At 38.4% G+C, this 26,902-nt stretch overlaps 1 protein-coding gene across 3 annotated transcripts in view; it reads left to right on the forward strand.

The window, feature by feature from the left end:
* Window positions 1-26,902, forward strand: part of DCDC1 (doublecortin domain containing 1) — a 420,018-nt gene that overhangs the window by 185,582 nt on the left and 207,534 nt on the right. For all 3 annotated transcript variants that reach the window (XM_073347762.2, XM_073347767.2, XM_073347768.1), the window contains exons 10-11: window positions 15,565-15,735; window positions 25,795-25,896. In XM_073347762.2, the coding sequence (XP_073203863.1) occupies window positions 15,565-15,735; window positions 25,795-25,896 (273 nt within the window). The remainder of the gene's footprint in view (window positions 1-15,564; window positions 15,736-25,794; window positions 25,897-26,902) is intronic.

The following is a 26,902-nucleotide window of genomic DNA, read 5'->3' on the forward strand; positions in this document are numbered from 1 at the left end:
ACTCCTGCTTGGCTACATATTGAATAAGAATTAAAGTCTTAGTCTCTTTTCTGTGGGCTGAGCTCTACAGTTCTGCAAGTTTCTGAGACAAAATCCCCAATGATGGCAACATGAATATGATCCTGTTTTAAATGTCACCTCCCACGGTACAAAGACTTAGTTTTTTTAGGTTAACTCAAGCTTCTTATCAGAAATAAATTGATGATGTGGAAACTGGACAGGACAAGGAGTTCTTAAATTAGTTGAGGTAAACCTAGAAGGTACATTAAAACCAAATGAGGCCCTAAATTACACACAGTCTCCAGAAGTCATGTTCTTGGTAGTATCTCATATTAATGCATGTGCAGGAACAACTATTCTGGCCTAATCCTTTTGCAACTCTGTAATCACCATATTGGGTAAAACAGCTGGGTATTGAAAAATATGTTAGGCCTATGTCTGTGACTTCTTTCCTTATAAAACCAACAGCAGTTAGCTATATAAATTGAATTCCTCATGGGAGCTGAGTTGGGACTCATTTTAACTATAAACCAAAGGAATTTAGCTGTATAATATTGAACAATCCTCAGCTGATTGGTTCAACAAAAAATACTCCTTACGATTCAGTGAACCACCTCATGTGCATTTAAGGTAGGCACAAAAGAGGATGATAAATATAGGAAATATTGCAAAGCCCCTGGTTCATTGATGCATATGGTCTGGGTCTGCCCTAAGGTGACATGCAGTTGGGGAGATGTGCGTGACAGAACATATTTTATTTAAATTTGGATGTTCCTTTAACGTCTGAAATTTTCATACAGTACTAGGACTTACATAGCTAAAATTAGACCATAGAAATCTTTCAAAATCCTGTTTCCCTTGGGCTTTTTCTGTATGCAAATAGTTAATCTTGGAAAAGTGGAAACCTTGTCCATCTCCAAAGATGGAAGACTCATGTAATAACTTATTTAAAATGATAGCCCTTGAAAGACTCATGCGCATACGATGGCAGGAACACACAAAACTTCAGGACATAGGAGCATTTTCATCTAATCATTTTGACTAATCATTACTTTTCTTTATTCAGCATTGAAAATTTATACTTTACAAATATGCATGGCTGATAAGTAGTACTCTTAGCTGGTCATTACGTTTTCCACACATCTGTCATGTTTTCTTTTTTCTTCTAATCATCCTTCTTCTGTGGCGAAGTGTCCATAATGGAACCTTTTCCTCTCCCTTTTAATGTCATCTTCTCTTCCAGATCTTTCTCTTCACATCAAGAATGAAATCCTGGCACCAAGGAAGTCAATAGTAAAACTCCCATTAGCTTCAGTGGGGCCAGGATTTCACCCCCAGATTATTATTTGAAAATGCTACCTAAAGTTTCTCTGATTTGTTTGTATTTCCTTCCCATGGTTTCATGCACTAAAACTTCCTAAAGTTTATAATCCTGCAGTCTGAAATGAGTAAGTAGCACACAGCTATTGTGCCCCAGGAGCAGGACAGGATTTGGGAAGCCACAATCTAGTTTCTGCTTCCCCTTTGCTGGCACAGTTTATTTCTCCTTCTGTGTCAGCTCCTGTGCACATACCAGCATATTGAAAGGTATAGCCAAGGCTCTGCCAGCCCATTCTGTGCCCACCTGCATGGGAGAAGTTACAGCCCAGTGGTGCCTGCTCTCCTCCACTCCTCGCAGACTCAGGAAATGACTAGGTAGACTGCTGAAAATTCACTGTATGCAGTCTTACAATTGCCTTGTATATCTCTATAAGTCATGTTTGGCCCTGATCCTGTAATTGGATGCATGAGGGCAGACCCTTGTATGTACATGAATGCCCATCGACCTCACTGGGATCCTACGCAAGCAGAAAGGGCAAGCCTCATGTATTCAATTATAAATTTACATAAGAACATAAGAACGGCCATGCTGGGTCAGACCAAAGGTCTATCAAACCCAGTATCCTGTCCTCTCACAGTGGCCAATGGCAGGTGCCCCAAAGGGAATGAACAGACAGGTTATCATCAAGTGATCCATGCCCTGTCACCCAATCCCAGCTTCTGGCAAACAGAGGCTAGGGACACTATTCCTGCCCATCCTGACTAATAGCCATTGGTGGACCTATCTTCCATGAATCTATCTAGCTCCTTTTTGAACCCCATTGTAGTACTGGCCTTCACAACACCCTCTGGCAAGGAGTTCCAGAGGTTGACAGTGCGTTGCATGAAAAAATACTTCCTTGTGTTTGTTTTAAACCTGCTACCTATTAATTTCATTTGGTGGCCCCTTGTTCTTGTATTATGAGAAGGAATAAATAACACTTCCTTATTTACTTTCTCTATACCACTCATGATTTTATAGACCTCTATCATATCCCCCTTTAGTCGCCTCTTTTCCAAGCTGAAAAGTCCCAGTCTTATTAATCTCTCCTCATACGGAAGCTGTTCTATACCCCTAATCATTTTTGTTGCCCTTTTCTGAACCTTTTTCAGTTCCAATATATCTTTTTTGAGTTGGGGCGACCACATCTGCACACAGTATTCAAGGTGTGGGCATACCATGGATTTATATAGAGGCAATATGATATTTTCTGTCTTATTATCTGTCCCTTTCTTGATTCCCAACATTCTGTTTGCTTTTTTGACTGCTGCTGCACATTGAGTGGATGTTTTCAGAGAACTATCCACAATGACTCCAAGATCTCTTTCGTGAGTGGTAACAGCTAATTTAGACACCGTCATTGTGTATGTATAGTTAGGATTATGTTTTCCAATGTGCATGACTTTGCATTTATCAACATTAAATTTTGTTGATCATTTTGTAGCTCTTTGCAGTCTGCCTAGGACTTAACTATCTTGAGTAGTTTTGTATCATCTGCAAATTTTGCCATCTCACTGTTTATCCCTTTTTCCAGATCTTTTACAAATAAGTTAAATAGGACTTAGCCCAGTACAGATTCCTGGGGGACACCACTATTTCCCTCTCTCCATTCTGAAAACTGACCACTTATTCCTACCCTTTGTTTCCTATCTTTTAACCAGTTACCAATCCATGAGAGAATCTTCCCTTTTATCCCAGGACTGCTTATTTTGCCTTTGGTAAGGGACCATGTGAGAGGCTTTCTGAAAAACTGAATACACTGTATCCACTGGATCTCCTTTGTCCACATGCTTGTTGACCTCCTCAAAGAATTCTAGTAGATTGGTGAGGCATGATTTCCCTTTACAAAAACCATGTTGACTATTTCCCAACAAATTATGTTCATGTATGTGTCTGACAATTTTGTTCTTTATGATAGTTTCAACCAAATTGCCTGGTACTGAAGTGAGGCTTACAGGCCTCTAGTTGCCAGGGTCACCTCTGGAGCCCTTTTTAAAAACTGGCATCACATTAGCTACCCTCCAGTCATTTGGAACAGAAGCTGATTTAAATGATAGGTTTGATACCTCATTGTGTGTACCAAGTTCTGCAATTTTCCAGCAGTCTTGGAATATGTCTACACTGCAAACAGTATGATTATGCAGTGTATGATTGCAGGTCAAGTAGACATATCTGAGCTAGCTTTAATCTAGCTAGCTCAGGTTCTGGAGCAGTGAAGTCATGACATACAGGCTTCAGCAAAGGTTATACAAGCCCTCTCGGAACCCAGGGTAATTGCTCGGGTGACTAGACCATGCCAAAGCATGTGCTGCTGCAGCTTTAGCTTGGGGGTCTCTACTCAAGCTGCAGTCTCACCCCATGATTACAGTGCAGTCATATCCTGTGTTAAATTTTCTTAACACATTTCTCAATACATTTTATAATACAGAATTCCTTTTACCATTCAAGTCAACATTTAAATGAGTCTTTTCACTGTAGCTGAATATTTTATCATCCACCACAGAATTCAGCTACCTCTTTTTCCATTTATTTAAATTATGTCGCCACTCTAAAGAAAATGTTAATAAAATTCTTTGTTTCCAGGGAAAAAGTGTAGTTTACAATGTCAAGACATAGTGAGCTAATCATAAGATACTGCAGGAAATATTGTAATGAAGAACTAATAAATCTAGCCTTTTTCTCACAAAGATTCATGCCGTGAAATTGACAGCATAATCTATAAATGAAATAATAATACAAAATTGGTGTTAGGCAATAGTGGAACACGATTTCCATGTAGATTCCTGGATTGAAAAAAAAAACGTTATTCTTTCAGATAGAAGATTATGAATCTATAAATTTTGTAAGAGCATCAGTAAAAGAACATATAAGCATCTTAAAGTTTAAAGTACTGTAGAAGTTAAAAAGTTATTTATAATTGTATAACCGATGTTTATTTTTCCTTTCAGTAATCTATACATGATGTCTCATTTTCTATAGTTATTCTCTTCTTGCGTGCTCATTTTTGATTCCTCACCATTTGTACTATTGCTTTTTTTCTAATCTATAACCAACCAATTTAATATACTGTATGTATTGGCCCCAATCCTAAATTTCTTACTTAAGCAAAAGTCCTAGGACTATCTCTGGAGATTGAACCAGCAGCTTCCTCTGGAGTTAAATAAATTTCTGTGGACATACTAACTCTATCTCTGCCTGCTGAAAGGCATGCACTGAATGACAAAATATTTATAGTCTCATCCCTTATTAGAAATGATCCTGAGGAACCAACCAATTTCTTAATTCTAATCACCCAAGACAAACAGAATTTACTGCTCCTTCACAAAAATGCTACCTAGAAATTTCTCTTACAAGCCTGTGGTTTTCTTTGATACGTTGAAAGCACATGACAATAAAAGGAAACACAAAGTTGATATAGATATTTGTCTAAATCACACATACTTTTTAATTATAGGAGAATAGGTATACGTTACAGAGTTCATTTCCAGACACTAAAAATTTACATTCAAACTACACATGTGAAAATCAGTTGGATGTTATTTAAGGATGGAAAATAATATGAAACAATTAATCAGATTTTCTATTCTGCTCCAGCTGGAGGGAGGTCAGGAGGGTGTCTGTGTACGTTAAACATGTATTAAGTAAGTTTTAACAGGTTTACAAATCTTTGCCATGTAAGAGAGACAAAAAAATAATCTCCCCACATGAAGAGTACCTAAGTGATATAGGCCACTAAAGAGACTCTATACCGTCCTTTTCCCTAACTCCTGGTGTAGGAAAGGGGATGAGTCCAGTGTACCCATCTGCTTCAGCTGTATTTTGATTTCTGGAACAGTCTCTGGACACAATCAGAAGTGGCTTAAAGGTGCCTTTTCTCCTGCTCTCCCCGGCAGACCTGCAACAAGCACAGCTTCCCCAAACCAGAGAATCTAGGTCAATGTGCTTTGTCTTTTGGGTTTTTTTTAAGCAAATCAGTCCTAGGTTCTCCGTCTCATGCCTCTCTATTCCATGCAGAACACAGGTCTTCACCACTGCATCCCATCTCTGCTGGTTGCCTACTGCAGTCTTAGCTACTTCCCATATCATTTTGATAACTTTCCATTCTGCTTCTGTTGTTTGCATCCATATTATCCTTGCTTGGTGGGTTACAGTCCAATGGCTGTCTTGTTATGTTATTCAGGTCTTTCCTCCATGTACATGCTAGCCTTCTCCATTTTGGTTCTGTAATTTCCCCTGTCCTATCAGTTTCTGTTTTGTCCTCCTTCAGAGTTCTTCATTTGTGGTTTGTTTGTTTTTCTGACTATCTGATACCGGGGATTTGTCTAAGGCAGCTGTTTATGGAAACTTGGAATTTAGATAATCCAGTCAATAAGAAGCAGTCCTAGACTGATGGAATTATCAATATTACATAAGATCACTATAGAGTAGCTTTAAAGTTATTTGATACTCATTTGAATACCATATATTCCTTAGGGACTTAATTATAATTCTATATTAATTGATACATATTTATTTTAAATTGTATCACTTTGAAACAAAAATATTTTCAATACTATAAATCTTCCATCTCTTTCCTTACTATTGTTGCTTCCCAACATCCTTTTTTTCTAACACATCTCTTGTGGGGCGTGATTCTGAAAGGGGCTGATTATCTAGGGCTAGATTATGAAAAGTATTTATGTGCCTGATGATGCAGATAGGCACCTTTCAGAAGTGATAGCTTACTTGACTCCTATCTTTATCTTTCCGTGCCTAAATACCTTTAAAAATCTGGCCTTTATCTCCAACGGATTTTAGTGGGAGCTGAGATACGGACAACTTCAAGGTGCTTGGTACTTTGCAGAATTGGATCCTTAGATTGTAAAAAATAACAATTCCTTTATAATACTTAAGGGCACTTTTCAGACCTAGTTTAGAAACACATTAAGGATGCTGGACCCAGACCCTTAGATAGTATAGATCCACTGAAGTCGTCAGAGCTTGGCTCAGCTGAAGACTTGGTCTGTTAAATCTAAGCTCATATTGCTATTTTTGTCTGTCTTCTACCCTTTGTGGGGATTTCAATTGACAGGTTCAGTGCGAAGTAGCTCAGAGCACTCCCTGATAACATGTGGACTGTGAGTCGTATAGCATTTCACCTTACATTAATATTAAGGAGAACAGGAGAAACAGGAGGCGGTATAAATAATAAGAGGACTTTTATATACGTTTATAATAAAAATAAAGCTTACAGTTTTTTTGTTCTGACTTCACAGGAGCACCTTTAAATTTAAAGGTATAAAGTATATGATTTAGAGGTATGAATAAAACCTGCATATTCTGTATGAGTATATCCAATATAGGAGCTTTGCAAAGTATCATGAACATTTACAAACCTAGGCTCAAAAACCTACACATGCACCCTTCATCATGATGATTTCAGCTAACAGGAGGGGCGGAAATATCTTGATTATTGCACCAGAAAAGATTACTTTCCTTCACTGAGTTGAATTTTGCAAGGCTGCAGTACATAGTGGATCAAATCCTCAACTGGTGTAAGTCAGCACAGCTCAACTGAAGTCAGTGCAGCTACACTGATTTACATCAACCGAGGACCTGACCCTATATTTTTAATAGAAGAAATAGGTGGTTTCCCTATTTCCATACGCTTTTTCTTGAAGCAATCTGCTCACTTACCATAGACCCACCCAAATCCTGTACTAGTGTCACTTCCTTGTTGAGTTTTCCTGGAGAATGAGGAGTAAAATGTGTAGGCTTTCTGCAGCACAATGAGAGTGTGCATTTTTTTCAACTTACGCGTACGTAAGCCTTCTTTTGTGAAGAGGACTCATAGGGTCAGATAATGTTTAAAGGGACAGGCTTTATGTCTCTCAGGCCTGCATGTTTCCACATGGATGCTTCCACACACACACAGTTTGAATTATGAACAGACCTATTAATGCTGGGATCACAAAAGGTCAAGTTTTGTCTTCTTTTACCTCTATTCAGAATTGCTTTTGAAAAGGGGGAAAAAGGGATTTGCAGAAAAAAAGATTCATGATGAAGAATTTTACAGGTCTTTCTCTCCCCCACTCCCACCCCCTCTTTTTAGCAACATCTGGGAATTGAAAAAAAATTCTTACTATGTAAAATAGTTCAGGGGTATTGTATTACTAGATTTTAATATAACTCTCCTAGGTCACATGTAGGGTTACCTTTTGGGATAGCCTGTTACCTAACAACAAAAGGAACTTCTGTAAAAATTTCCTGGTACTAAAATGTATATAAAGTTTATCTGAAGAAACATCCTAAAATTTCCCACAAAAGAATTATGGGTATTTATTTTTCTGATAACAGCGGATGGCCAAATCCTGAAATATTTCCACCATCAAAACTCCCAATTGAGTCATCAAGTTAAATTAACAGCTTGAGCATTTTCAGACTATTATTTTAATAAGTTATTTTAAAAAATTGTATGTAAAAGTGGATTTCTACATATGGCATATGAAGAGAATCTACTTCATAGGTGACTCTGAAATGTCAGGCTCTATACACATTAAAGGGTTTTGATGATATCAGGGTAACCGTGAAAATATAGCATTGGAACACATTTGTTAGAAAGCATTCTAACAGTCCTCACCCTAAGTAACATTTACATTATATAACCCAATACCATTTCAGTAGGAAAGTCAACTAAATAATTTGGCTGAGTTAGATCTACTATCAGACTTCCACATCCTGCAATGAGCTGTGCAGAATCTTAAAATGCATCTTTAAGATTTAAAACCACCTAAAAATGTTATCTTCTGTTTTTTTAAAAAACTTACAAAAAACTGCCTAAGAAACAGAAAACAAAGAATAGGGGGGGAAATGGTCAGTTTTCAACATGTCAAAAGGTTAACAAGAACAGTGCCTTCAGACTCTGTATTATGTTTGATGTTATTTACTTTATTTATTAATCATCTGGAAAAGATGCAAACAGTAAAGTGGGAAAATTTTCAGATGAAACAAAATCATTTAAGCTAGTTAAGAGTGGAGAGTATAGTATCTTCAGAGAGACCTAACAAAGCTGGGTAAATTGTTACATGATGACAGATGAAATCCATTGTTGTCAAACATAATATAATGCACATTGGAGGGAACAATTTGCACTATTCATCCACATTGCTGGATTCTAAAAATGACTGCACCACAACTAAAGGTGGGGAAAAATTTGACTGGGCTTACCCAAAGAAGGCAGCTCTGCTTTGTGGTTGGTTGTGGTGGGGGGGGGGGAGGAGGAGAGGGAGGAAGGTCAGAAACTGCTGCAAAAGGTGCTTTGCAGCGATGACTCTCCCCCCCGTCCCCCCAGCCCGCTTTCCCCCAGGAATGTGAATAAAGGTACGAAACCTGGGTGGGGCAAGTCTCTATGTCCCAGCAGCGAGGAAGCCAACAACAGGCTGGGCAGAACAGGAACAGGCTAAGGCTCTAAGGCTTGCTGCAGTACCACGTGGAAGCAGCATGGCCCCAAGAAAGCATGGCTCCACAAAAGCAGCAAACAGTATTGGAAATAGCATGATTCCAGAGACACGGAGAAGGCATTACAATGCTTCAAAGGGCACAAGGTCACCTAAAAACAGGATGTTTTCTTCCACCTAACACAAGGGATGGCGGTAATGCTGATCCTGAGGGTGAGTATAATCTAAACCACACAGAGGTTGGGGAAATGGGTGGCAGAGGTGGTATTCAGCCTTCCAGCCTGGCAGAGGGTGGCAGTTGCAGGGTCCACAGCTAGGTGCAGGGACCGTGCTCAACCAGTCACTCAGGGAGTTCACCTAAGGGGAACAGGAGTCAGCCGATTGGGGTATTAAATACTCTGGGCCCAGAAGTGGAAGGTTGAGAATCCTGGGCAGACCCACCTAGGGGTGGTACCTTCAATGGGGGGCAATGACAGTATTACACAGCTGCTGGAAGCTAATTTGCATTTACAACAGCAGCTTCAGGCAGCTAGATGTGAGGGGTCTGCACAGGGTGACAGGGTAGGCCCAGCATGGGCTCAAGTTTCAGCAGCAAGACAGGGAAGGGCACATGACAAATCATCGGCCATCAGGGCACGTAACCGCAGGGGACAGAGTAGACACTTCCGGGGGGCCTATGCGGGAGCAGGGCTCTGCAGAATTCCCTACATGCAGTCCTCAGTACAGTTATGCCGGGGTAGCTTACCTGAAAGGAGTTCACCTACTCAGTACAACTAAATATAATTCACTCATAGGCAAATTTGTGCATGTAATATCCCTATGGCACAGGAAGGTGTTCACAGACAGTAAACATGGACAAGGCAAGCAAAACAGCCAACTGGCCAAGAGGCCAACAGTATCTAGAACACGAAAAAATTTGGGAGGCTGCCCTCGTCATCTAGGCGGGTGTTATGGTACAGGCCTACCCAGACAGCAGCCTGGCTTTTGTTAATTATACGACTATAATTAGGCGGGCACCCAATATGTTTGGAGGCATGTTATAAACAGTTTTCATTAAGGGCAGCAACACAAACTTGAATAAGGTAACATCACACACTGTGGTTCAAGGGCATAACACCAAGGTTGGTAGGGGTTCGTTCATACCTCAACAAGCTCAAAAGGGGCACTGGGCCCGTAATAGTATTTGCTGGGCATTTAATAATGGTGGTCATTTCCGCAACCCCTGTAAATACAGGCATGTTTGCAAGATGCCTGCCGCCAGCAATTTTATTTCCACAAGGCTATGCCTATAGGCTCTTCAGTATCCTGTGAAGTCTTTCAAAAATTTTCAGTACAATGTTGCACTGGGCAGTGGTGCGGTCAGTGAAACTAAACCAAATAGTGCATTATTTGCATAATTTTGTTCGCAGGGCAAGCTGGGTCAAATGACTGTTTTCACCTGTTGGGCACATTTCAGGGCCTGGCTAAATAGTTGGGTTAAACAAACAAAAACCCTTCCACTACATTAACCTACCTGGGCTTTGAGCTGAACTTTGTTTGCAGGGTTGTTGTCCCGGGCGGGCGTTTTTGTGCCCGGCTGGCAGCAGCAACACCTGGCATAGCCAGACCACACAATTACATACAAGTCACTACACAGATGTATTAAGACTTGTCGGTGTGGAAAAGTTTTCTAACTCAATTTAGTGAGGTATCATTGTGTGATTATAAATGGTTATTAATTTGGGGCTAATATAAAGGTGTGCCTCTGGCGCAATAACATGGCAGTGGTACAAGTTATCAATCACCAAACTTCCAAATCGCACAGGATTGGAAAGTTGGTAAGGGCATTTGTTCTCCAATGCTTAACCTTCAACATCTGTTTTTTCTTCCAAGCACATGCCAGGCATGGATAATGGCATAAAAGACGCCTTGTCTCATTTCCAGTTTGCCAAATTATGTAGGCCACGGGTTCTCTCGAACCTCGGAATGTCCTGTGATTGGCAGAATGCACATTATTGGCTCCAGCTTACAAATTGTTTATTTTGTTTTGTTTTAAGGAGTCCTGTCAATTCAAGGATCAAAAAAATGGGTCACTTATGCGGCCCTCTGTTAAGGGTGGCTGTTCCAAGTCAAGAATAATGCAGCTGCTGGTGCCCCTTGACGATCACAGATCGGACAGTGGGTTCTTTCTCTCCAGTAGGGCTGCTAGCCAAGAGGGCATTTGCAGATGTCTGGGAACCCTGCAGGGTTGGGGGAGGAGGTAGCCAAGCAAATGGCTGGTGCCTCCTTATGGCGGATGTTCAGTGCAGGTACTCCAAAGGGAGAGCAGCCAGTGACCAGATAAATGGCCTGGTAAAGGACTTAAAAGGAGGTCCTGGATAAAGGAACAGCACGGGAGTTCTGGGGATTCCTGTGACTGGCACGGCAGGGAGCCAACCCCCTCTGTTCTCATAGCCCTCCTAAACCTTCTCACAAGGCTGGTGGATGATAAGGTCCAAGCCATGGGTTGGCTGGGGGACCTGGGTGGAAACAAAGGGGGGCTGGTGAAAGCCCTGGAAAAGTGAGTTGAATAAGCATGGATTAAACAAAGGGGGGCTGGTGAAAGACCCAGAGAATTAATTTAAATAAGCATGAATTTGTCTGCACTGTACATTTTATCTGCCGGGTAGTCGCAGACATCTATATAATAAAGTTGCAGCCTGATTAAAACCCATAACAAGTCTCCTGTCCTTCTTACGGTATACCCAGACAATGGCTGTTGCCACTCAGGGAAAAGATCTGGGGATCACTACGGACAGTTGAAGAAAAACCTTTTTGTTATGCATTGACAGCCAAAAACGCAAACATATATATATAAAGATGGGATAGAAAATAATACTAAAAATATTGTAATGCCATTCCAATCTCTCTCACCTGGAGCATTGTAATTTATTCTGTTCACCTGTATGATAAAAGTTATAACAGAAATACAAGGTGTCATAAATATAAAGGGAAGGGTAAACCCCTTTGAAATCCCTCCTGGCCAGGGGAAAGCTCCTCTCACCTGTAAAGGGTTAAGAAGCTAAAGGTAACCTCGCTGGCACCTGACCAAAATGACCAATGAGGAGACAAGATACTTTCAAAAGCTGGGAGGAGGGAAAGAAACAAAGGGTCTGTGTGTCTGTCTATAGTCTGTCTTTGTCGGGGATAGACCAGGAATGGAGTCTTAGAACTTTTAGTAAGTAATCTAGCTAGGTACCCTAGAGTTCAGAGTGGGGAGGAACCTTGACACAAAGGATTTAGAGATGGATGACAAAAAAAGATTAGGAGCCTATAGCAATTTCTCTTTGAAGAAAGATTGAAAAGATTGGGACTGTGTAGTTTAGATAGGAGAAGAATAAGATGGTCTATGATAAAAATACAAAAATGATGAATAGTGTAGAGAAGAAAAGGAGTACTTGTGGCACCTTAGAGACTAACCAATTTATTAGAGCATGAGCTTTCGTGAGCTACAGCTCACTTCCTCAGAGAAGGTAGATCAGAAACTTCTATCTACTTTTTCCTAATACTACAAGAATAAAGGGCATTTGATAAAATTGAAAAGCAACAAATATAAAACCAATCAAAAGATGTGCTTTTTTTTAAACTGCACTTAATTAACTTATTCATTAGTACAATATATCAATGAGACCAATAGGTTAGGCTATGTCTATACTACGACTTATGTCCACAAAACGTATGTCAGGAGTGTAAATATTCCACCCCTTAAGTGACATAAATTATGCCGGCATAAGTGGTAGAGTGCACAGTACTATGTCGTTGGGAGAAATTCTCCTGCTGACATAGCTACCACCACTCATTGGGGGTGGGTTAATTATGTCAACGGGAGAGCTCTCTTCATCAGCATAGACCGGCTACACGAGAGATCTTACAGCCGTACAGCTGCATCAGTACAGCTGTTCTGCTGTAAACTCTCCAGTGTAGACATAACCTCAGTAGGATTTAAAAAGAGAATTAGATATAAATACCAACACTGAGAACATCCACAGTTGTATCATGTTTGATTAAAAAGTATGCTTCATGTCCTAAGCCACTAACTGATGAGGGTTAAGAAGAAACTTCTGCTGTCTGCAGGTGTCAAGGTTCCTCCCCCACTCTGAACGCTAGGGTAAAGATGTGGGGACCTGTATGAAAACCTCCTAAGCTTATCTTTACCAGCTTAGGTCAAAAACTTCCCCAAGGTACAAAATATTCCACCCTTTGTCCTTGGATTGGCCGCTACCACCACCAGACTAATACTGGTTACTGGGGAAGAGTTGTTTGGAAACATCTTTTCCCCCCAAAATACTTCCCAAAACCTTGCACCCCACTTCCTGGACAAGGTTTGGTAAAAAGCCTCACCAATTTGCCTAGGTGACTACAGACCCAGACCTTGGATCTTAAGAACAATGAACAATCCTCCCAACACTTGCACCCCCCCCTTTCCTGGGAAATGTTGGATAAAAAGCCTCACCAATTGGCATAGGTGACCACAGACCCAAACCCTTGGATCTGAGAACAATGAAAAAGCATTCAGTTTTCTTACAAGAAGACTTTTAATAGAAATAGGAGTAAATAGAAGTAAAGAAATCCCCTCTGTAAAATCAGGATGGTAGATACCTTATGGGGTAATTAGATTCAAAACATAGAGAATCCTTCTAGGCAAAACCTTAAGTTACAAAAAAGATACACAGGCAGAAATAGTTATTCTATTCAGCACAATTCTTTTCTCAGCCATTTAAAGAAATCATAATCTAACGCATACCTAGCTAGATTACTTACTAAAAGTTCTAAGACTCCATTCCTGGTCTATCCCCGACAAAAGCAGCATATAGACAGACAGAGACCCTTTGTTTCTCTCCCTCCTTCCAGCTTTTGAAAGTATCTTGTCTCCTCATTGGTCATTTTGGTCAGGAGCCAGCGAGGTTACCTTTAGCTTCTTAACCCTTTACAGGTGAGAGGAGTTTTCCTCTGGCCAGGAGGGATTTTAAAGGGGTTTACCCTTCCCTTTATATTTATGACAGCAGGTTATTCTGTACTTGCTTTTTATGGAGAGTTTCCCCTCTTTCATCTGACACAGCTAGTACTGGCTATCGTCAGAGACAGAATACTGGATTGGATGAATCAGTTATCTAGTCCCATGTACCAATATCCATATTCTTTTTAAATATGCAGGAATTTTGAAGTCTTATGCCATAGTACTGTGTGTCTTGCAAAGTAATAATAGAGGGATATTCTCTGTGTGATTTTAATCAAAACTTTTTCTTGTTAATATCTTCAAATCTCTTAAATATATCACAGAAAAATTCTGACAAAGCCTACAAATACATTTCAGGTTTCTAATCTAGTAGTATCACAGCCACAGAAACTTTGTTCTCATTTTAAAACGTATAAATGAGTTTCTGTATAGCCTTATATAAATCAGTTGCCTGTGTCGTGTTCTTGATCTATCTATACAGAAATTGAATAAAATAGAACAATAAGAAAAGTGTCTGTCTATGCACTACAAAGCTATCATTCTTTTACTTACCATGCTCACTCCACCCTACTCATCTCTTAAAGGTTGACAAAACTAATGATATTCATGATCTGATTTTCATTGTTAGGTGCACAATTGCATATGAAAAATGCAATTATTAAGTATGGTTAGATGCATAACTGTATGTTCTACCATGTGCAAAAATACCTCATATGGGCATGTAGTGATAATAATTACACCCCCAAATGAGTATGAATCGTGTATATGCTCTTTTAAAAAATAGCTCCATATTTGGGACCGAAATGTTAAGGATTAATTATGAAACTATCTCTATAAAGAGAGAAGCCTTGTAGCATGCTATGAATACCCTGAAATTTGGGGTTTCTGGAACCAAACGGATGGATAATTCTAAAGCTCTCATAGTGTAAATATTCTCCTTTCAATTCAAATCTGGGAACTCTCTGCAATAGCATCCTTGCTGATTTCAACTCTCAGGATGTTGGAAAGGAGATGTGCTAGATTTAAATTTGTGATGCTGGTGGTTACATATTTTATATTGGCAGCTGTTGCTAATAGTTCCCAGGATATGAAGTCTAAACTCTAGTTGTAGCACCAATATTGTGTCTCCCAAATATCATTTTTATCCCTAAATGGGTAAGCCATCTTTGAAATTTTTTCAAACCTCATGGCTAAGAAGAGCATCTCTTTTACAGATTTGTGGAGTCATGAGGAATGTAGTCACTGTTCTCATTAAAATAAAAATATGAGCACCTCCTATCAAAGACATGTAAACATCTTAGAAATGTTGCTATGGAATCTGGAAAAAAACATGTAAATAAATATATCCAAGCAGATGTAATTCCAGTAGAACCATACTTCTGGAATTATAAATTTATTTATATCCATTATGCATCACTGGTGATGTTATGCACTATAACCAATCGGTTTGTGAATGGAAAAGATTTTTAAAAAGTGGGGATTTGAATGATTGATACATTTTCATTCATTAAAGATGATCACGGATCTGTAACTACTTATGAACTTTGTGGCCATCCATAACCAGAAAAAAAATGTTTGTTTCACCTATCACCTCTGTTGTGTATATTTCTTGTGTGGTCTTTCTCTGTCAGACACAAATGGTAGGTATACAGAGAGATCAAATATATTCTATACTTCCATTCAAAATTTGCACTGAAAAGCTGTCTTTTCCCTCAGGTTTGTGATGAAAATTCTTGTAGGTGTGACATCAACAATAGCCTCTTGCTAACAGCTCTTGTAATTTAACCCTTCAGGTGAACAAGCTGATTGAGGAATTGCAAGCGGCCATCAAGAGCTACAAAGGTCACCTCTCAAAACTTGCCCCACAATTACAAGCTGAGCAGGAGAGGTGTGCCTCTTATGTCTACCAACACATTAAAAGTCTTCCAGCAAACATGGTTCTCCCACAAGGCCTGCAGCTAAAGGTGGGTGTAGTTTAATAGCTTTCACAATTTTCCATCCTGATACAAAGAAAAAACCCACTTTGTCTTTAAGACACTGATATCAAATATACCTACTTTGAATTGGGAATTATAGTTGTTCTTGAGTACTTCTATTATTCAAAATGAGGATTCCCGTTTCTTCATTACTTATAATACAGTTCTTCCAGGGCACCGTTCTCTAATAATCAATAATTGAAATTAAAATAAACAACAAAGGAAAGTTTGTAAATTTAGAATTTAGTTGCCAATTGTATTCCACTAACCAGCTGTGAAGGGCAGGGATCAAAGCATTCATGCATTTAAATTAACCTTTTTAAAAAAATAGGCTCCATAAAGTTTGAGGGCTCTTTTATGTTTCCTAGTGATGCCAGTATGGCTGTTACACATTCCAGCAGTTGCATGAAGATGTCTGGTGTCATGACAATGCATAAACAAATGTGGAAGAGCAGACTTGACAGAGGCTAAATATAATTGCTTCAAACCATAGTTAAAACTAATTTCTCCAAAGAAAACCATCCTAATAAAGTCTTACTCTTGGGTCAGTGCTCCCAGCAAATGGCTAGATGGGAACTTCCACAGCTCATGACCTTTGTTGCTCAGCATCATCTCCACTGGGATGTACAGACTGCACCCATGAGCCTTGCTTCAAAGCCCTTTGAAATGAATGGGAGTTTTTCTATTGAATTCTGTTGAATTTTTGGATTGGGCCTATGTCAGCAAAGGACCATTGGTTTGGCATCATTTTCGGTGCTCAAACATGATACATAGCCTACATATATAAATATAACAATTACCCTTAAAAATGCCCCATTTGTCCTCCTAAATGGATACGTGTCCTGATTCCCAATTCATTTACATCAGGTGTAGTCCAGTTAAATCTCCTTTATAAAATGATTCCTGATCTACTTTGGTCCAAGGGAAAAATGAATCAGAACCAGGGTTACCTCAGAATTTACAGTATTACTTCTCTGTAAGTACTGTAGGCTAGGCCCTATGTGCTCCATTGAAAGCTGAACCTAAATTTTGGATCCAGGATTCTGCAGCACTCTAGTTGAAAATTCAGAATGTTCTGAGGCAGCTTCACATAAATTAGGCCCTGTCTACACACACTGGTTGTACCAATTTAACTAAATCAGTTTAGAACAATTTCAACTGATGTAGATAAATCAGTGCAACTCCCTTGTGCAAACGCTTATTTCAGTTTGAGTGCTTTAGATCAATTTAGCTTAAGTAATTTCCGTAACACTTTATATAACATAGGGAATGTTTTTCCCTTCATCTGATGAGAGGTCACTTGTATGATTCTAACTCTGGTGATATCATCCATGCTTCTTCTCCTTTCAAATTGGCTTACAAAGCCCTATTCATTGAGAAAAACACATCTACACAAAAAATAACACTGGAAGATATAGTGCTATCCTTATAAAAGTGTGACAGTGTTAGGAGTCCCATGAGGGCTTGCATCTTAAAATAAGTGAAGTCCTGTGGACACTGACTGTGGTCACTGCAACCACTTTAGACACATAAAATTTGTTTATTTTTTAAATTCCTGTTTCATCACTGGTAATGTGAAGCAAAGGATCATGAGCGTGTACTCTTGATTCTGCTCGGACTGGTTGGACTGCAGTTTCAAGGTACTGGATCCCTATGTGCAAATATCATTTTTAAAACTAGAAGAATGGTTTCAAAACTTAAGAAAGGGCTGTGAAGATTTACTCCTCAGATGGACATAGTCCATGTGTCATGGATATATGAGTCCTTATGGTTACAAATGGTAAGATTCTGGTTTTCTAGAAAACAAATTATGTTGAGGCTTTTATAAGCAAAAATTAACCTTTTAAAATTCCTAAGGAGTCTGATGGGACTTGCTTTTGGACTTGCTGCACTAAACAGCAAATTAATTTTGGTGGTTAATTTTGAAATTGTAATTAATTGCCACTGTGTATGCAGGACTTTGCAAGTGTCACATCAAAACTCATTTGTAAAATAATTCCTTTGAAGTAGCAGCACTGTGCAAGTCCATAGAGAAAACATGAAAAATGGAACTGCAATTCAATAAATTCTCCAACAGCTTTGTAGGACTAGAAGTACTCTGCGTACACACTGCAAACAAGCACATTGACAATATGTCAGAGATGCAATATACTTTAGCCACAAGATCTTTGTTTATTTGATTATTGTGTCAATTTTCCATTCATGGTTCAGTCACCTCAAGGTGTACTTTTTGACTTCCACAAAATTCAATACAGGTATTGATATGGTGTATGAGTGTAGTGAGCACAAAAGAAACTCAGGATAAAATGTGTGGCCTATTCTAAGTGGGTAGCCCACCAGGAAACACCCATCTGATGATTCTCTTACCCATCTTAATGTTTCCCCAGGGGATGGGAGTATGAAATCATTAATAATAGACATCTTACGTTTTTTCTCCATTTCTGTATATTTCAATAGTTGTGGCATCGTTCATCTGCTTAGTGAAATTGTTAATAAAAGGATGTTTGATAATTAGTGAGTGTATTACTTGTGGTCACTCTCCCTTGTATGCTCCTAGAGTCTCCAAACCTAATGATATTTCTAATGGTGATTCTCCTTTGCTAATCCTGATACTGTAGTCATAGATTCATAGATATTTAGGTCAGAAGGGACCATTATGATCATCTAGTCTGACCTCCTGCATAATGCAGGCCACAGAATTTTACCCATCAGTCCTGCTGGGACCAATCTTATTTAATCTTTTTATTACTGACCTTGGCACAAAAAGTGGGAGTGTGCTAATAAAGTTTGCAGATGATACAAAGCTGGGAGGTATTGCCAATTTAGAGAAGGACAGGGATATCCTACAGGAGGATCTGGATGACCTTGTAAACTGGAGTAATAGTAATAGGATGAAATTTAATAGTGAGAAGTGTAAGGTCATGCATTTAGGGATTAATAACAAGAATTTTAGTTATAAGCTAGGGACGCATCAATTAGAAGTAACGGAGGAGGAAAAGGACCTTGGAGTATTGGTTGATCATAGGATGACTATGAGCTGCCAATGTGAACGAAAAAAGCTAATGCGGTCTTGGGATGCATCAGGAGAGGTATTTCCAGTAGGGATAAGGAGGTTTTAGTACCGTTATACAAGGCAGTGGTGAGACCTCACCTGGAATAGTGTGTGCAGTTCTGGTCTCCCATGTTTAAGAAGGATGAATTCAAACTGGAATAGGTACAGAGAAGGGCTACTAGGGTGATCCGAGGAATGGAAAACTTGTCTTATGAAAGGAGACTCAAGGAGCTTGGCTTGTTTAGCCTAACTAAAAGAAGGTTGAGGGGAGATATGATTGCTCTCTATAAATATATCAGAGGGATAAATACCGGAGAGGGAGAGGAATTATTTAAGCTCAGTACCTGTGTGGACACAAGAACAAATGGATATAAACTGGCCACCAGGAAGTTTAGACTTGAAATTAGGCCAAGGTTTCTAACCATCAGAGGAGTGAAGTTTTGGAATAGCCTTCCAAGGGAAGCAGTGGGGGCAAAAGATCTATCTGGCTTTAAGATTAAACTCGATAAGTTTATGGAGGAGATGGTATGATGGGATAACATGGTTTTGGTAATTAAATATTCATGGTAAATAGGCCCAATGGCCTGTGATGGGATATTAGATGGGGTGGGATCCGAGTTATCCAGGAAAGAATTTTCTGTAGTATCTGGCTGATGAATCTTGCTCATATGCTCAGGGTTTAGCTGATTGCCATATTTGGGTCGGGAAGGAATTTTCCTCCAGGGCAGATTGGAAGAGGCCCTGGAGGTTTTTCGCCTTGAACCTGTGGCATAGTCACTGCCCTGAGATAGGTTTCAGAGTAACAGCCGTGTTAGTCTGTATTCGCAAAAAGAAAAGGAGTACTTGTGGCACCTTAGAGACTAACCAATTTATTTGAGCATAAGCTTTCGTGAGCTACAGCTCACTTCATCGGATGCATACTGTGGAAACTGCAGAAGACATTATATACACAGAGACCATGAAACAATACCTCCTCCCACCCCACTCTCCTGCTGGTAATAGCTTATCTAAAGTGATCACTCTCCTTACAATGTGTATGATAATCAAGTTGGGCCATTTCCAGCACAAATCCAGGTTTTCTCACCCTCCACCCCGCCCCCCCCCCCCCCCCAAACTCACTCTCCTGCTGGTAATAACATTTGGTGATACTAACCCATCAAGATTATAAAGGCCACATCACAAATAGGCCTGGTTTTGAGAAGTACCTGAATGTATTTTTCTAATGTGAAGTACACCCATAAGTCGTTGTTTGCATTCAGGAAAATATGACTTTTCCTTTGCTTCTTGCTTTTTAATGTACTGCAGGAGTATTACTGAGTTGATAACCTGTATAAGAGCCCTACATCTAGTTTGGAATATTAGATCCCATGCAATGCCTTTTGTAACGAGGCAGGTTTTTTCTCTGTATTCTTTGACAGGTCCGTAGATGTCCTGCAAATTTATTGCTAGGAAGTCAACAAGAAAAGTAGATGATCCAAAAATATAACTAGTATTCTGATATAAATGGGCTAATCTACACTGAGGTTTTTTGCACTGGCGTAAACACTGATGTAACTGTACTGTTGCAAATCCCTAGTTTAGGTGTTTCAGTCTCAGGGAAATTGACCTTCTACACAGCAGTTAATTTGCTCTTTACCACTTTGATGTTTCTGAAAATTTTCCTCTTGCCTGTCTTCACATATATTACTTTTCATATTAAACTCCCAAAGTAAACACTTTGCTTTATGCTTGTATTACACATGATTATTTCACAAAACTATAATTTCCTACCTAAATTTTAACCAGTGCCCTGAAACAACTTAATTGCTGGCCTAATAGGAGACTAAGGAGTCAATTAATAAAAGTTTCATGCATCATAGGCAGGTTTTCTAGAGAGTCTACTCAGGAAAGTAATGCATCTTCACATTTGTGAATAAGACACTATACACATTCAACCTAAGCAGATATTCATACTCTGTTACTGTTTTTAAAAGGTGGTTCCTCTATATCCATGCACGTTCTCTGTACCAAAGGGTACAAATCTGTGAGGGCTCTAGCTTTTTTAGTACATTTCTTTACCTCTTTATAGTTGGTCATTTCTTCATTACAGACTTATGGATACATAGAATAAACGGTATTGAATCAGCAAAAATGTGTTCATCATTAAATAACAAAAAGAACCTAAGCTGAGAAAAATATCCAAACTTCAGTATGTTTAACTAGTCTTGGGACTGTTTAGCCTCATGCTCTAGGTAGTTACTGAATGGCATACAGCGTTTACATTTTTATAAATTCTTTAAAACAAACTAATTTAGCAAGATGCAATGATAACACGTGGGACATTTTCAAAATATTTGTTTGCTGGCTCTCATCAGTGTATTGTGCTAATATTATTTGGGCTAAACATGGAGTAAATATTCTTGCATATTCTTGCAATATTCTTGTTATTAACAATACATCAGCTACGCCTTTATGCTGAGAAACATGTCAGCAGGAATATTTTTTGTGATTTTCATCTCAGAGCTGCAAATTGAGAGTAGCTGCCAGGGACTTTGTTAGTTTCAGTACCCATAACTTCATTTCCCCCCCCCCCCCCCAGTTCCTTCTTAAACTATTATAGCCTACAGCATGCTCAGGGATATTACTTGACACCAGGTTTCTATTGATCATTGAAAATTAAACTTTATTATTGTTTATTGTTTAATTACTGTACTCTGGATTTATTTCATGATAGTATGTCAGAGCAGGTAGTGATCTATGAGATTATATTTTGCACTATGTACTCTAGTAGTATGAATTATATTCCACAAAAAAATCAGGCAGCACATGAACCACTTTTAGAGATTAACTTTTGCCATTGACTTCAATGGGAACAGGAATTGGGCCCAAGGAACATTTTCTTCTAGCAGCGTGTGTACAGTATCGTACAATAAAAGCTGTATTTTTACAGACATTTTAATTCTAAAATATCTATTGCAATAAACACTTATGAATTGTAACTACCAATTTTTAATGCTATATTTCCTGCCCGTATTTTTTATGTCTGATTTTAAGGGCTTGATCACATACTTCAGTAGGAGTTCTCATAAAAGGATTACTCATGTGAGTAAAGGTTTCCAGGGTCAGACCTTTAATTTATAAAATGGGAGAAAATGTGGTTACCTTTGATGGAGAAGTTTTTTGTTTTATTCTTCTTAACACAACTCTCTCTTGCCTTTGATGTATAATTACTACTGTTTCACTATAAAATGGGTGCATTCCTGTTGCTAACAATAGATTAGTCTGAGGGTAAAAAAATCTGTTTGATTTTCGGTAACCAGTAAATACTTGTCTATCTATTTCTCAAATGATGACAGGTCTTGCTATACATCTTAAATTGTCATTGAATCAAGCATTGTATGTGTGCAGCCTGAGTTTTAATTCAATCATATATGACCAGATCATATCCTTTTAAGTAAAGGAGCACATTAGAAAAATAGGCTGATGAAAACTACAGTACACAATTCATTCTTAAAATATTTTTAACAAGCATAGTTTACGTCTGCTTGTGCTCCTAGGCTAGATTGTTTTAAAGTGCCATTGTTTATTTCTATGGAATGTCAAGTTTGTATGGCATGTGTCTATAGGGAGTTGTTGCTTTGTAACTGTTGCTTAGCAGAATGCGGACTTTTAATTCTGAATTGTGTAAATGGCGTATTCCTTGGATTTGTCTGGCATTTAAAGGGTTGATGCAGCTATTGTTGATTTCCCCTTCCTCCCCACCCCGTTTTAATGATGACAGGTAAAATTTTCAGAAGTGATTTAAGAGTCTACACCTCATTGAAGGTCAATGAGCATGTGCTTTACTTTAAACATGTGCTGAAGTTCCATTAGAATCAATAGACTAAAGCACATGCTTAATCTTAAACATATGCTTAAATTCTGTTTAGAAAAGCGATATATTTAAGCATGTGCTGTAATACTTTTCTGAATTGATGTCCTAGAGAGGAATAACTATCTGTTCAAATGCCTGCTTTCTTCTGCACATTGGATACCAAACAGTGTTGAAAGTAGCTAACACAAACATTACCTGAATAAATTACATAAAAAGTGACTGGCTAGAAATGGACTAATTTTTATCTAATTCACATTCATTCCCAGTGCTGTCAGATGAAAGGGAAAATACAGAGATATGGGAAGAAGATGGAGAGCTGTGAGAAGGCAGAAACGGGATCCTCCTATTAGCTCAAAATAAAAACTATTAAGCGAGTGTTCATCATGTGGATTGATGTAGTAGTGAAATATAGTCATATCTGGCTCGAGAATTGGTTGTTTTAAATTTCTTAAATAGCCTTAAGCAGCCAGGAGTTTTTTAAAGGAGGTCCTGGTTTTTCTTATACAAAGGGATAGTAAACCACAAGTTCAGCCCTTTCATTCCCTCCATCTTTGAGTTATTATATCTCTCTACGCTTCTCTGCACCTGAGTGGAAAATTGTTTTGGCTCTAATATAGAAATAGGTATTGCTCAGTGCCTTAGCGTTACACCTACTGTGAAACTTAGCAGAACTTTTAACAGTTTGTTTAGTGGTGGTGGAGGGAACTAATATGGGCCTCGTATGTTGTCCAATAGCATCACTGATTTCTCTCAGGTTGGCAGCTGGCACTAACATCATGCTGTTCTTTAGGGATGCTTTATTCCACGGTGTCTAGTATCTCCAGATATTCTAACAATGTCAAACAAAGCAACATCAATAGCATATTCCTCCTATTCCTCAACTTAGCAAAAGCCAGTGATAATGGACTAGAATATATAATGAAGTGGATATGGCCATTAACTTTTTATTTTTTTATTATTTCACTTTTATAGTTGCTTTCATCATTAACTCCATTTTATTTTACTACTTTGTGTGTGACTGAGAACTTTGTTCAACCTAGGAGACAGTATAGTAGTATTAGATTGGTTTGGAGGTATGTGACTTTAGTGAAGTATAAAATACATATATGAGAGGAACTGTAGTGACAGGGTGGTAACTATAATTTGTAATGTGATGTAAAATAAAATCTCTCCCACTGTTCTCACAGAGTATAGACATTTGAAATGCTCTATTTACTTTTTGGCACCCATGTAAAGAGAGAGAGAAAGAGACCGCATTGAAACTATAAAAGGCTATCAGTATCATAGAGAAAAGTAATCAACATAAAATCAACCAAAAAATCAAATTTCTTTTTATCTTTTGAGTTTGTCATTTTTTTCCCTTTATGTTCAGTCCTAGACAGGCCTCTAGCTGCATGGAACCTATAGCAACACATTTTCTGAAACACAATAACCCTCACCAAATAAACCTCAATCCCCTGTAATTAGATTACAAAATAATATCCCTGTAAACTAGAGTTATAATATTATACCCTTCTTTTTGGGTGTATCAGAGTTAGAGGCAAAGTTAAATGACTGTTGTGTTGTCATAGACGTTCCAGGAACACAGAAGGGGTCTTTTGACAAAAGGAAATACCATATATTATGCATACAGTTTCCTTCTTCTCCTGTTTTTTTTCTTGCTCCAAGAATGGAATGTCCTTTTGTGTATCTCCAGCAATCAGAAGTGGTATGGCATTCTACTTGAGTGGATCCATCCTGTAGGAATTGTCTGGTTTTTATCTTGTCGAACATAAAACACAATGGCATTTGTTCAGGGACAGGTGTGCATTCCACTGTATGCTGTAAAGCTGTATTATATATTTAGCTGCATTTACCTTAGATAGTGAACAAACTTCAACACAGTGAAACAGAATTGTCTGCAACTTACTTATCATTCTCTCATTTTTCATTCTTAAAATTTATTTGCAAAATAATTTCTGCAAGTAATTGATGGTCTGTAGATTGTGCACAAAACTGTTAGTTTTGACTGGACATGCAGGTAATACAGTATACCATACCCTGATTGGATGAGTGTAAGCAATGGTAAATCACTTTTCTGTTACATAAACCCTGGAATACGATTTCAACATTTTCTAATATTCATTTAAAATGTGCTCTCTTTGTAAACATTTCTGTCAATAAACTCATTTGCTCAGATATTCGTAGAAAATAAGCACAAAGGGGGTGTGAACACAAAAAGCATTTGAATATTTGCAGCATGTTTTTTGCAGCATTCACTTAGCTGTAATTCTAACACAGCCAAATTATGTACTGTCAGATTGTTAGACATGCATTTTACCTATGTCTGAATCACATATAAAGTCTTTTCCGTACTCAGTTCTTTGCCCAATGTAAATATGCCTAAAATTCTATACATACCACTTGAAAACATGGGAAGACAGCAGTAGAATGTCAGGCGAATCCCCCCACTGAAAATTTAAATACCTGTCTATATTCAGGGCTTATCTCTCCAGTGCTACCAGAAACCATCCAAATTGACCCCATTTACAGGAGGACCCTCTCTTAGGAGACAAGCTGAAATGCTTTGGATTTCAGTGTTCATAAAATACTTGTGTTACACAATTTGTGTAGAAAAAGCTCTGAACTTCATACTGTCTGTGTTTTGCATCAATTTTTATACTAAAGCACCAGCCTGGAAATTCTTCCTATAACATATATTTGCTGTGGAGTTTAATATTTGAAAGAGGGTAAAATTTTCAAAATTACTTTTGTTATTTAGGAGCCTTAATCCAATTAATTTTCGATTGGACTAAAGCTCCTATCATTTACACACTTTTGAAAATTTTACTCAAAGTTATTAACCAGCCTTCCAATGTATAAGCAAGAAACACCTATAATTTTTCTCAAACTCACTGGCCCAAATGTTAATACAATACATAGACGTGAACTAAACTGTCAAGTGATCATTTCACCTTTTTCAGTCTTTGGTGACAGCCATTGATGTTGTCCCAAGCTCACCTGGCCTTTAATTAAAATGAAGAAGAAACTTCAAAGAAATGTTGAAAGTTCTCAGTAATGTAACTCAGCGTGTTAGGGACAGAATCAGTGGCTTGTTCAATACCTTGTTCAATTAACTTGAATTTAATTACTTATTTTTCAGGTGTATGAAAATGGCAAAGACACAGGGGAGATCCTAGTTTATATCACCAAAAAAGAGATGGAGAATAACTGTAAGAGTCAACCCAGTGTTATGATGGAGAGGGTAAGTTTAGATCCACTTTTTGTCTTAAAGTATTAAGCAGTGAAAATATTAAGAATGAAAAGATTTCAATTTTTGTTCAGAAAAGTTGGACTCTTGTAGTTTTGATTGGTGAGTATTGAGAATGCTATAGAGCCTAAGTATCTTCTCCCTATATCTCAGACTCTGAGGTTTAGCAGTATACCCCAGACTATTATGTAGCATAGATTTATGCTTTCCCCATGCTTATTTATAGGCATTTGCCTACATTAATGATATACTACTGACTGAACTCAGCATTCTGAGATACAGTGATGGCATTTACACAAGGGAAGGGCTCTCCGAAGAACACTGACAACATCCATGCATCTGATGACCGTTACAGGGAAACCTGGGTTACTTACTGATGCCTGCTTATCCTGGCATTCCTAGCCTGTAGATCATTAATAGTCCAAACATGCTGGGTTGATCTACTTTTATCAGCAACCTGATCTTGAGTAGGAACCAGTGGATTTATCCCCTGCAGTGTTACCTTTGTTTATTCCTTGTAAAAACAAAGTGGTTTCTAGCAGAACGAGTATGTGCAAAATCTCTGTCCTACCCTGAAAGGCCATTTAACACCCTGTTGTGTTGTGTGTTCAAGTTCAGAACTTTTGCTTTTAGCTCCATTCCATTTGGTTCCTTTGTGGAATAGTTTGTTCCCTCTTGCAGTTGCTTTCACACAGACTGTCTATGACCTGCACTATTATGATCAATAATTTTACAACCCCACCAAGTCTCACTAGGATTTCTAAATGCAATACAACCTGGTCATTTTTTCTGTCTGGCTACCTTATACATTTATGATTCTTCTCATCTACAAATGATCACTAAATCTTGTGCTTGTCTATTCTCAATCAGTTGTTTTTTGGTACATACTGTAACTGTCAACATGTGTGATCCCTTATAAAACAAAGTAATAGCAGTATGTTAATAATGTAGAAAGAGTAGAACTTGTAGCATTTACACAAGCTGCACATCTAAATTCCTG

Source organism: Lepidochelys kempii, chromosome 6 (assembly GCF_965140285.1).
Source record: "Lepidochelys kempii isolate rLepKem1 chromosome 6, rLepKem1.hap1, whole genome shotgun sequence".
In the NCBI taxonomy this organism is placed as follows: domain Eukaryota; kingdom Metazoa; phylum Chordata; order Testudines; family Cheloniidae; genus Lepidochelys; species Lepidochelys kempii.